General features: G+C 39.8%; 2 protein-coding genes across 5 annotated transcripts in view; one reads left to right on the top strand and one right to left on the bottom strand.

Moving 5' to 3' along the window:
- The window catches only part of ncoa5 (nuclear receptor coactivator 5), a 13,735-nt gene extending 6,691 nt beyond the window's left edge, over nt 1-7,044 (top strand). For 2 of the 3 annotated variants that reach the window (XM_058402749.1, XM_058402750.1), the window contains 6 exons: nt 3,283-3,395; nt 3,492-3,621; nt 3,848-4,047; nt 4,294-4,498; nt 4,621-4,712; nt 5,869-6,999. In XM_058402749.1, coding sequence (XP_058258732.1) covers nt 3,283-3,395; nt 3,492-3,621; nt 3,848-4,047; nt 4,294-4,498; nt 4,621-4,712; nt 5,869-6,617 — 1,489 coding nt within the window. In that variant the 3' untranslated portion in view covers nt 6,618-6,999. Of the gene's footprint in view, nt 1-3,282; nt 3,396-3,491; nt 3,622-3,847; nt 4,048-4,293; nt 4,499-4,620; nt 4,713-5,868 lie in introns of all 3 variants that reach the window. The other variant, XM_058402748.1, reaches the window with a different exon arrangement.
- Nucleotides 6,973-13,330, bottom strand: part of slc12a5a (solute carrier family 12 member 5a) — a 142,906-nt gene continuing 136,548 nt past the window's right edge. For both annotated transcript variants that reach the window (XM_058402744.1, XM_058402745.1), the window contains exon 26: nt 6,973-13,330. In XM_058402744.1, the coding sequence (XP_058258727.1) occupies nt 13,239-13,330 (92 nt within the window). In that variant the 3' untranslated portion in view covers nt 6,973-13,238.

The raw sequence follows: 13,330 nt of genomic DNA, 5'->3' as shown, positions 1-13,330 counted from the left end.
TGTCTCTACCGCAGCTAACACTACCTCCTCGTTTCAATCTAACAGTGCGAGTGCGAACGCTAGCTTTGCTAGCGCTAGCAGAGCTTCACAATACCAGCAGTCAATAGTGTCAAAGCCACCTCTTAATTAAGATGATATCCTAATTATTATAATAATAATTAAGATGGTACACTCTTGATCCTAATTATTGCAACAGTACTTATTACTATGTTTTATTTATAAAGCTTTGTTTATTTTTAAAGAAAAGATAGATCGAAAAAAAATCGAGATCGATCAATATGGGGGAAAAAATCGTGATGAGATATTTTGCCAGTTCGCCAGCCCTATATATATAATATATACACACAGCGGTTGGACAATGAAACTGAAAAAAATATTGCAATGCACACAACATTATGGGTGACATTTCAGAGTTCAAAAGAGGACAAATTGTTGGTGCACGTCTCGCTGGCGCATCTGTGACTAAGACAGCAAGTCTTTGTGATGTATCGAGGGTACCCGGTATGTACCCGGTATCCAGGGTAATGTCAGAATACCACCAAGAAGGACGGACCACATCCAACAGGAGTAAGTGTGGACGCAAGAGGAAGCTGTCTGAAAGGGATGTCCGGGTGCTAACCCGGATTGTATCCAAAAAACATAAAACTACAGCTGCCCAACTCACTGAAGAATTAAATGTGCACCTCAACTCTCCTGTTTCCACCAAAACTGTCCGTCGGGAGCTCCACAGGGTCAATGTACATGGCCGGGCTGCTATAGCCAAACCTTTGGTCACTCGTGCCAATGCCAAACGTCGGTTTCAATGGTGCCAGCAGCGAAAATCTTGGGCTGTGGACAATGTGAAACATGTATTGTTCTCTGATGAGTCCACCTTCACTGTCTTTCCCACATCCGGGAGAGTTACGGTGTTGGAGAAGCCCCAAAGAAGCGTACCACCCAGACTGTTGCATGCCCAGAGTGAAGCATGGGGGGTGGATCAGTGAGGGTTTGGGCTGCAATATCATGGCATTCCCTAGGCCCAATACTTGTCCTAGATGGGCGCGTCACTGCCAAGGACTACCGAACCATTCTGCAGGACCATGTGCACCCAATGGTTCAAACATTGTATCCTGAAGGCGGTGCCGTGTATCAGGATGATAATGCACCAATACACACAGCAAGACTGGTGACAGAGTGGTTTGATGAACATGAAAGTGAAGTTGAACATCTCCCATGGCCTGCACAGTCACCAGATCTAAATATTATTGAGCCACTTTGGGGTGTTTTGGAGGAGCGAGTCAGGAAACATTTTCCTCCACCAGCATCACGTAGTGACCTGGCCACTATTCTGCAAGAAGAATGGCTCAAAATCCCTCTGGCCACTGTGCAGGGCTTGTATCTGTCATTCCCAAGATGAATTGATGGTGTATTGGCCGCAAAAGGAGGTCCTACACCATACTAATGAATTATTGTGGTCTAAAACCAGGCGTTTCAGTTTCATTGTCCAACCCCTATATATATATATATATATATATATACACACACACACACACTACCAGTCAAACGTTTGGACACACCTTCTAATTCCATGGTCTTTCCTGATGTTTATTGTTTATTTCTTTCTGCATTGTAAAACAATGAAGGCGGCTGAAATACACAATAATCTTGTTTGAACAGTTGATATTGAGATATGTCTGCTACTGATGCTCTGTAAAGCCTTCATAATGGCTCTAATCTGAGGTGCTGTTAATTGGTGATTTCTGAGGCTGGTAACTCTAAATGAACTTCCCCTCTGCAGCAGAGGTAAATTTTGGTCTTGCTTTACTGGGATGGTCTTCATGTGAGCCAGTTTCATCATGGTGCTTGATGGGTTTTGCACATGCACTTGACAATTCTGTTCTTGCAAGAACTATTCCAGAACACCTGACCTTCGTGTCTTAAAATAACAACTGACTCTTGTTTTTTGTTGTCATTACATATGGATTACTTAAGTCCATGTGTGTTGTTTCATAGTTTTGAAATCTCCAGTATTGTTCTAGAATGTAGAAAATAAATCCCTAAACAAAAAACATTGAATTAATGAATTGATATTTTCATTTAGTGCAGCTGTTCAATCAACCAATCATGTGGCAGCAGTTCAATGCATAAAACCATGCAGATACAATTGAGCGGCTTTAGGTAATGTTCACATCAACCATCAGAATTGGAGGAATGTGATGTCTGTGATTTTGGCTGTGCAGAGATTGATTGTGCCTTACGTCTGGTTTGAGTATTTCTATAACTTCTTGGGAGCTTCTGGGTTTTTTACACAATCTCTATAGATTACTCAGAATGGGGAAATGAAGCAAACACATCCAGTGAGCAGTGGTTCTGTGGACGGAAACACCTTGGCAACGGGCAAGGTCAATTGAGAATGACCAGACTGGTCGGAGCTGACAGGCTACAATTGGACAATTTGGACAATTGTGGTGGGCAGAAAAATATCTCAATGCACAACACATCAAACCTTAAGGCTCATTGACTGCAACAGCAGAAGACCATGTCAGATTTCACTTCTATCAGCAAAGATCAGAAAGCTGTGGCTGCAGTGGGCACAAGCTTACCCAAACTGGACAGTTTGGAAATTGGAAAAATGTAGCCTGGTCTGATGAATCTCAATTTCTGCTAAGGCACATAGACGGCTGGGTAAGAATTTAGTACCAACAGCATGAATCTGACTTGTCAACAAGGCAGAGGTGGTGTAGTGGTGTAGGAAATGTTTTCTTGGCATGCTTTTGGCCTGTTTATACCAATCAATTGTTTGAATTTTTACGCTTATGAGAATTGTTACTGACCATGCTCATCCCTTTATGGGCACAGACTTCAAATGGGGAGGATGATTATGCATCATGTCACTAAGCTAATGTAATCGAAAACTGGTTTCATAAGCATGAAATCAATTTAGTTGCCTTCCCAGTCACCATATCCGAATCCATTAGCACACCTTTGGGATGTGGCAGAATTATTATAGTGTTCCTGATAAAGATCTTTGTGAGTGTATAGTGTATAAAATGTGGCATTGCACATTAGGCCACTCTCTTGAGTATTGATTGGTGTCAGTCTTTTAATTGAATACTTAGAATTATTTAGATTTTCAAGTAAACTGAATTCTTAATTGTTCAGTTTTTTGCTAATATGTATAAAACAGGTCTTAATTATGGCTGACCGTGCACCCTATATACTTTCTAAAAATGTTATTGGGTATTGACCTAGGGGAATTCTTCTCTCTTTTTTTTTTTTCTTTTCTCTTTTTTCTTATTACAGAAATGATGGTGGTGATCGCTTTTACCGTGGTGAATATGAACCATACCGCAAGAAAGATGATCCTTATCCTGAACGCTACAGGGAGAACTGGACTGGCAGGAGAGAACCAGAAGGTTGGTCTATTCAAAACTACATAAAATACCTTGTGGAACATTATATGATTAGATGTGGTTTATTATAAAGTCTTACTTATGAATGTGGATATTTAGAGGAGCGAATGCGGCCTGAGGAGCGCAGGCGGAACGAGCTGTATCGTCAGTACTATGAAGAGCTGCAGAGACGTTACGACGCAGAGAGACCTGTAGACTGTTCGGTCATCGTGGTCAATAAGCAGCAGAAGTAAGTTCTGTGATTTCCATGTTTTCTTGAGTTATCAACAGTCCTCAGGGTCAGTTGATGAAATGTATTTGTTATTTATAATTATGGGTGAATTCAATTGTGGAAGGTGACTGGTATTAATTTATTTAGATTTAGAATTTAACTTCTAACATTTGTTAAACCTGTTTCATACTTGTAGGACTGATTTAATGTAGTTATTTTGTTCTCTTGGTGTGACCTTCTGTAGGGAGTATGCAGAAATGGTGGGGAGGAAGGTACGAGATCTGGGCATGGTGGTGGACCTCATCTTCCTCAACACGGAGGTGTCCCTGACCCAGGCTCTGGAGGACGTGAGCCGGGCTCGCACACCCTTTGCCATCATCATCACCCAGCAGCACGAAGTGCATCGTTCCTGCACTGTCAACATTCTCTTTGGCACACCACAGGGTACATGAGCTGGATGGCTTAGATGGCTGATAATGCTAGTTAATTGGACTAGAAATAATTAAGATATTAACACTTTAATTTTAGGAGTAATTAAAATAACTTCTTTATGCTATGCAAGTACAAAGCCCAATTTTATGGAGTCTTTGGGGAAATTACCAGCATTGTTTTTTAATGATCTTTCCTTCCTTTTAAATAAAAATGTACAATGTAAAATGACTGAAATTCTCCCTTGATATTCTGATCAAGAGCACAGAAACATGCCCATGCAGGATGCTATGGTTTTAGTGGCTCACAACTATGACACCTTTAAGTTGGAGAACCGTGCCAAGGAGCGGGATGAGATCTCAAGAAAAGCTGCAAAGATGGCAGATGAAGTGTTGATGAGAGAGCATGATAGACAAGGCCACCCAGTCTCAGTATTGACAGCTATCACACTGCTGTCAGAGGGCAGGTATGGTCACCAAAATGCATTTGTAATTCAAAATATACAGGCTGCAGTGTACATGTGAATTCTTTTTTTTTGATGTGTGTATATATAGTAATTGTATTGCATTTGTGTTTTTCTTGTCCAAGGTTCCTGACTCCACAAGAGTTAACGATACTCATTAACTATCTGCAGGATAAGCGTGATCGTATTGTTAGAGGTGGCACAGATCCTCTTCTTGGTAAGTTTGTTCTCAGTGACTTAAATAGATACAACTACTATCCACTTTATTAGGTACACCTGTACATTCAGGCAGTTATTTAATGAGCCAATCACGTGGCACTAGTCCAATCCATATAATCATGCTGAAACTGGTCAAGAGCTTCAGTTAATGTTCACATCAAACATCAGAATGAGGAAAAAAGTGGGATTGATAGTGTGGCATGTGATTGTGGCATGGTTGATGCTACCAGATAGGCTGTATTACACGACTGACAATTCTGTGGGTGGAAATTCCTTGTTGAAAAGAGAGGTCAACAAAAATGGCAGAATTGGTTTGAACTGACAGTAAGAAAAAGGCTTTATAACTGGTGAGCAAAGCAATCTCAAAATGCACAGAAAATTTAGCTTTTATGGAGATGAGCTACTATGGTGGCTCAAGTGGTTAAGGCTCTGGGTCGTTGACCGGAAGATCAGGGGTTCAAGCCCCAGCACCGCCAAGTTGCCACTGTTGGGCCCTTGAGCAAGGCCCTTAACCCTCTCTGCTCCAGGGGCGCCGTATCATGGCTGACCCTGCGCTCTGACCCCGCGCTCTGACCCCAACCTCCAAGGATGGGATATGCGAAGAAAGAATTTCACTGTGCTGTGTGTATATGTGACAAATAAAGGCTGTTTCATTCATTCATTCACAAGGTGCTGCTCCACTCGGCCAAGAACAGGAATTTGAGGCTATCTTGGCCTCAGGCTCACAAAAATTAGGAAAGTTGAACAGAAAAAAATCAGTCTTCAGTTTGTGTCAGCCTGTGCCCGTGATGGCCTCAGATTTGGTTTGATGTGTGTCTCAGAGGCTTTTCTGTACACAGTGGTTGTAAAGAGTGCTTATCGGAGTTACTATAACCTTCCTGTCAGCTGCATGAATGTACAGGTGTACAGCCTTTCCCATTAAAGTTGATGGTGAGTGTATACTATACAACAAATGTTTGCTTGTTGGTTAGGCATTGCAAGCATAAAAAATAGAACATCTCTGAGACGCACAATGGAAGAGGTGATGATTTAATGACTGAATGTAGACTTGAAAGGATTTTTTTGGTAATGTTTCATAAAAACACTGTTTTCTGACATGATTACATTACAAAACCAGTGCAATGCATTTATTTTTCACTTTTCTTTGTGTATAGGATCCCATCAGTCTTCTGCAGCAGTCACTCTTGAGACCCCTCAGTCCACTCAGGCTCTTGGTCCTGTTTCCCACCAGACTCATCCATCCACACACTCCATACACAGCTCCCACCTTCCTGCTGCCTCTGCCACTACTACCAACCAGCAGCAAGAGCTGCAGGCTAAAATTCTCAGCCTCTTCAACAGTGGATCAGGCTCCTCCGTGTCTCAGAACCAAGTAGCAGTGTCCCAGTCTCAGGGCTATGGATCCACACAGAGCTCCAGCCTTTCCTCTTCCTCCACGCTGTCCAACATGGCCATGTCTGCTCATGACTCTCAGGACATGATGAATCCTCACATGGGCATTAGGTCCCCTGCTAATAATCGCGTAGCACCACCTCAGGGGCTCCAAAGAGCTGGAACTGGGATTAACTTTGACAACCCTAGTGTTCAGAAAGCCCTTGACACGCTCATCCAGAGCGGACCTGCCATTAACCAGCTGGTCAATTCGGCGAACCTATCGGCCAGATCAGGCCAGGGGGTGGGCCAAGGAATGAACCAAGGTTTAAGCCAGGGACTTGGGCAAGGAATGAACCAAGGTTTAAGCCAGGGACGTGGGCAAGGAATGAACCAAGGTTTAATCCAGGGACCTGGGCAAGGAATGAACCAAGGATATAACCAGGGAGTAGGACAAGGAATGAGCCAAGGACCGGGACAGGGACTAAGTCAGGGGATGGGGCAAGGTTCTCACTACCAGCGACATTTCTGAAACTTGTAATTTTTTTCTGAAAACTTTTTTTTATTCTGCATTTAATTCTTTAAAAAAGCAGTTCCCTTAAATTCCTAAACTTTGCCGTTCAATGTCTTACTTTTTTATGTAATGAATACTATTTGGACATGTGAAAGTTCATTAGTTGGAATTTATCTTTTGGACCAGAAATGGTGACGGACATAAGTCATTTATTAATGAAGAATTTGCTGATCTGACCAGATAGTTTTGAATATTCCCTTTGTGTTATTTTATATGAAGTGTAATTTGTACATACTGATCTGCAATTCAATAAATGACTGACAAATAAATGTTTTGTTTAAGTGCACTGAAATGAAGACTTTGTACAAATCAGTAATAAAATGGTATTCGTTTATTGCATTTTGTGCTGACGAATCTATAAAATGGAATGGGAAAACTGCCAGAAGCCATAGAGATAAAGCATTTGAAATGTAAAACTACATTTGCGTTGTTTTTTTTTCTTTTGTACCAAGAAACACAATATATAATATTTATTTCTTTAAAATATTGAAGTTACACTTACACAAAAAATAAACACTTCAACACTAATCATATCTTTATGTACAGAACCCCTTTCCACCCTGGCCCATGGTCCGTAATGCTTTTAGTGCAGATGTATATATCTGAACACATGCGTACATACATGAGAAACAGTGGAACACAGTTTGTCATCATTTTTACCAAGGGAAAAAGTTCTGTAAAACATCTACATACTCGTGTATTTTTTTTTTTCCTATGTCCATTCTCTTCCAAACATTTACACAAAATGGTTTGCACACCATTCATGAATTAAAAAACAAGCTTGAAGAACCCTGTCTTCTCATGTTATGGGGTCCTGTTTTACCCTCTTTGCACACTTGTCTTAACCAATTGTGTCGAAAGGCATAGGCCTGGCCAAACTACTTAAATAAAAAACAAAAAAAAACCCTTTAGTAATCAAACAGATATTTCACATAGCCATATAGAGAGCTGAAATAATTTGCATGTTTGCTGTACTACTTTTAAACTTGGTTAGTGGTTGGTTACCCTGAATGAGGATTAGTATCTGGACCAGCATTAACAGATCTAGTTCTGGATCATTAGATATTAGATGTTTACAGTGAATAGGTGTCTGAACGAGTTTAAAAAGTGCCTCAGGCCTAACATTTGACCTCACATTTCTACATTTCCAAGCTGATCTCACAGCAGTGCAATCATACACATCACACACCATATGTGTATTTTGGGGCTCAGTTCATGTATAGCTGCCAATTGGTGTTTCAGTTTAAGGCATAAGTAGAAATGTGTAGAATTAAGTCAGTGTGACCTCTGGCTTAATTGGACCATCAAGCTTCTTTTTTAATTCAAAACAAAATATATATATATATATTTATACTTTTATAGATATATGTCTAAGTTAACTTATATACTTTGGTAATTCATTTTTTTTTCTGCTGATAAGTTATCTCTGTATTCATAGTAATAAAGTAAAATAACTATAACTATATTGAAACTATAATAAAAATAGACTCAGGTTTACAACCGATACACTCATTCACTTTACATAGCCTACTGATACCCAAATAAAGCATTTGTATACAATATGTTACACCATGCAACTTGTAAAAATAACAGATAGGCAATTAAACAAATCAAAATAAACGGAGTGAATGTAATACTGAGAACCACAAAACATTTAAATATATATTGAGTTATATCAACTTGTTCAGGATAATGTGCATGCGTTGAGTAAGACAAAGAACCTGGGCTCTGGCTCTGTTAGAATAGCTTGACTGGACATCACAACATCTATAGCAGTAAAATTTAATAAGTTTAACTTAGTGGACTGCTTTTCTTTAGAATCAAGGGTCAGGTTAAATATATGCTGGAGAGTTGGAATAGATCACGACACAGATGCCGTGGTCACAAATATCTTTTTTCTTTCTCATTAAGATGTTCCTGATAAGTAAGTGTCTTAGATTTCATAAGACACAAATCATTTAGACCTTCTCTGACTGATGTTTCATGTTACTTTGATGAAACCTTGATGCATTTTCCACCTCGATATCTCCAAGTGCTGTTACTGGCTGATAGCTTAACAAAAAGCAAGCTGTGGAAATGTCGGATCGTTGTCACACTTCGAAACCAAATATGGATTGTTATCTGGAGCCCTTTATATTTTCTAAGATGACAAAATCATATCTCTTAAAAGCTCTCTGTGAAGAACAGTGTTTGTTCTCCGAACCACTCATGGAATGTTTGATTCATCACTTGCTTACATATTAGCAAGTTTCCTCTCTAAAATTACAGGTGGAGAAGGAGAACTGTTCATTTTAACAGAGCCAGACCCAGTAGTGGAAGCGCTTGTTTATAGTCTTTGATCGATAATCATATGTCTACTGCGATCACATTTTAATACAGTGCTAGGTGATGTGCGGTGAGAGAGAGAGAGAGAGAGAGAGAGTGTGTGTGTGATTGGGAGAGTGTTGGGTATGGCAGCAGGTGAAGCATGGGAGGGAGTCACTGCATTGATTCTGCGTAAGAAATATATTTTGAACGTGTCTTATACTGTGAAGAATCAAAACAAAAGATTTATTGATCCACTATAAGTGCAAAAATAAATATACACCTAGGTTCATGCAGCAGAGTGAAAACCGTCTTGATCAGGTAGTATGTAACTTACAGAGAACGTATTCGGTCCGTTCTGCAACTGCCGCTTCCTCATGACTGCACTACACACTCTGTTGCCACTAGAGGAAGCTGAAAACTCTGAAAGGATCCAGCGGGCTCAGACAGCAAAAGTGCCCCAAATGACATCGTCATCATCGCTGGAAAGAACGTCAACCCTGTATAAAGTGCATTTCTGTCTCAGCCACCATAGAACAGATGTGACGTAAAATCCTCTAGCACACAAAGAGCGCTGATGAACACCATGGCCTACAGGACCACGAATAAAGCAGACACACATACAAACATCAACCCCCAAGAGAAACAGTATTGCACATAACCTTTGAGAAGAAGTGTATGGATCTTTAACCACTGCTTTGTACTAAAAATCTCACATTACAACAAAATGACTAGTTTAGAAGAGCAGTAATGCACAAGGTCAAAAAGGACAACATTCATACCACACTCCAAGTCTCCTTCTAATCTAAATACAGAAATATCAAAACACAACAGTACAGTATTATGCTCCCGAAGCTACAGCCAACCATGATCATAGTCACTCGACCATGGTCACTCCGGCATGCTACCTTCGAGCACTGCTAAATGATTGGCAACACAGCCATTAGCAACATGGGTTCTAACAGATCCCTCTCACTTTTCTCCTTTCATAGAATACACAATATAAACCACAGAAACAAATATTCATACTTGAACCATGCAAACAGCATTAAAAAGAAAATGATCAGGATGAACTCATCAGTTAAAATGAGCTTTTCAAATAGCTCATGATCTTTTGCGGGAAACGTGTTGAAAGGCTAGGCTCAGACTACGCAGGCAACACTTGAGCTAAGATTTACTCATACTCATATATATGGTGTGTGGGTCATACTGAAAGCAAATAAGAGTACATGCGGTGGCTCAGAGTGAATACTTCCATTCATGTTAGACTAGAAAGCAGCCATATTCTTATATGCTTTTGCTGCATGGTTTAATATTACATGGCATCATAAAGTTTGAGATAAACTCTGCTTTTAGATTCACACAGAAAAGCTGACTGGTGCTAGGTCGGAAATCCCACTGAACTGAAATGTTTTAAATACAACAATCACCAGCACTGATATGTATTTTTGTATGTCTGCCCCTCCTCACTACTATAGTGTAATATTTCTTATATCTGTAAATACTTTAGTTCTATGTATATACACACAATACATGTCTTCGTACACTAGCAGCATTCACAATATATGGGACATTTTCTGCATGTATATATATATATATATCCTATAAGTGCAAGTGATGATAAAAACTGTTCGCTTGTTTCACTTGCTATATATTACATACAATATACATATAATCTGATCAGCTACAACATTAAAACCACTGACACATGCAGTGATATAACATATCTCATCACAATAGCACCTGCCAAGAAATGGGATATATTGGGCAGCAAGAATGAAGTGTGCAGTCGGTTCTTAAAGTTGATTTGTTGGATGCAGGAAAAATGGGCAAAGGATTTGAGTGACTTTGACAAGAGCCACATTGTAATGGTTAGACAACTGGGTCAGAGTCCAATATGGCAAGTCTGGTCCAAAGAAGTACAAATTGTTTGAGGAGCAAGACAAAGGGTACAAGGTGTTGATATGGCCTTCAAATTCCCCAGATTTCAGAAAGATCATGCATCTGAGGAATGTGCTGGACAAACATGTCTGATCTATGCAAGGCCCCAACTCACAACCTTCAGAGGTCTTGTGGAGTTCATGACTTGACAGGTCAGAGCTGTACTGGCAGCATACATACAATATTAGGCAGGTGGTTTTAATGTTATGGCTGATCTTTGTTTATTTATGTATGTATATATACATATGTATCTTAATAACTGAAGTGCAAGCAACAATAACAGTTTTTATCTGAGCAGAAACAAAAAAACATATTTCAACTCTGGCTGCTTTTTACGTGAAAACGCCCCAAAATAAAACCCACATATATAAAAGTATCTGCATACAAAAATAAATAATGCAATGATAATATGACTTTCCCAGTTTCAGCTATTGCACAACCAGTTCTTTATGCACTTTCAGATCGTCTTCATTTCTAACATTCATTTCATTTAAAACTTTTTAATAGCTGAATCTCCTTCAGCTATTCTCACTAGACCACAGCTCATATACGATTTGCATACGATTGCCACTGCATTCTCACTGCGTGGAGTTTCTGGACAATATGTTTCCTTTCTGTCTAATGATGGTTTTTACTTTTTCCAATGTATATTCAAGTTAGCTCGAACTAATAGTATTTAAACTGATATGTATTGTCAGTTATATGGCACAATCATCTGTATCATATAGTTCTAGGATTTTTTTTTACAAAGATATTTTGGTGTGGTCCAATATAGAATATATATAGTAGTGGTAAAGATACTTTATATAGATCTTTCTGTAAATGTAACAAACATGTTTTCATGTTTGTAAAAAGCGAAAAAAATTCTTCAAGTTCCCAAAGATGGATCATACAAACATGCACACACATGTTTATATATATATATATATATATATATATATATATATATATATATATATATATATATACACAGACACACACACACACTTAATGAATCCACAGACTCATTAAATCACTTGTTACACAGTGGCTGCCAGTGCAGGTTGAGTGCTCGTGAAGGGGGCTACAGTACAGTACGGTACACTTCCCAATGCCACAGTGAAAAGCCTAAAGTCATCCTGAAGACTCTTAGAGTCAACCCTGTGACTCCATCATCAGTGAATCCCAGAGAACTGATATTCCTCAATACCTCAGAGATTTTATACTGTGTAGACTTCCTCCTCCTCCTCTAACATTTTGTTTGTTACATGTTTCCTCTCACTTATAACACTCAGATAATACAGATAAGTCCTATTTGTTTTTTCATGTTCTGTCATATTAAGACAGCAAATCACAGATCTTCCCACTATTGTTTTGGCACATATAGTGTTTGGCAGGGAATAGCTATTCACATCCAACCAGGAGAAGTGAAAATGTCAGGGCATACACAGAGGATAACAATTAGACACAAAATAAACACAAATTTTAAAAAATGACAGAACTGTGCCAAGAAAACAGAGCACAGTTGTATGTTTTTTCCAGTGCAGTCTGGGAGATAAAGTGTTTCCACCTTGAATTTCTCCTAGCACACTAGGTGGGTGGTGAATGTGGCCACATCAAACCGAAACTCCACAGCGTGAGAGTCTCCTTCCATGACTGTCAGTCCTTCTCATGACACATGACTTCTGGGAAATCAGCCCACAACGTGGCAAAAATAGCGCCGTGCCACCATCTCTGTCAGCTCCTCGGTCCGGGTCCATCACAAAATTCATCGCTTCATCACAGTGATGTAACGACTGGCAGATCCTCAGCTTGTCTGGCTTCTGTTGTCTTCCTGGCAAGTTTGGATTTTTTTTAAATAAATAAATAATAAAATCTAAAAAAAAAAAAGTACAAATCAAAGCCTTAAAGGAAGCAGATCGCTCCTAAAACCTTTCTATTTCTGCAACTTTCAAACGTCTCCTGATTGGATGGGAAAAGTAGGGATTGGAGAAAACGTCAGGAATGCAGCAGAAAACGTACTGACATCAATAGTTTTTCCTCGTATCATATGTGGCACTGAACTCGGCAGGGCAAATCATAGATCATCGGATCACAGACAACAAAGAATGCGAGTAGGCCAAGAACATGCGGTGGCCAGTGAGAGAACTGCATGGAAAATGAGTAAAAAGGGCCTTAATGAGGGAGAAAGAGCAATAAGAGCTCCATTTTAGGGTTGGGGTCAGATAAGCTCAGGGAATTCTGGGATATTGCTTGGGTGTGGTAAGGGAATGTTTTGGGGTTGGCTATGTGAATGAGACATTTGGCGGGGGTGAGGCTGGGGGTGGGTTTTGTGGGTTGATGCAAGCTGTTCTTTCAAGAATATATGGTGATGACCTCACGACCTCCACCACGCACAAGGAGGACGCGATTGAGACCCTCGGTGAGAACCTCAAGGAATTCCATAT

Source organism: Hemibagrus wyckioides, linkage group LG11 (genome assembly GCF_019097595.1).
Source record: "Hemibagrus wyckioides isolate EC202008001 linkage group LG11, SWU_Hwy_1.0, whole genome shotgun sequence".
Lineage (NCBI taxonomy): Eukaryota > Metazoa > Chordata > Actinopteri > Siluriformes > Bagridae > Hemibagrus > Hemibagrus wyckioides.
Note: the sequence above shows the minus strand (reverse complement) of the source record. Positions and strands in the feature narration are given on the sequence as shown.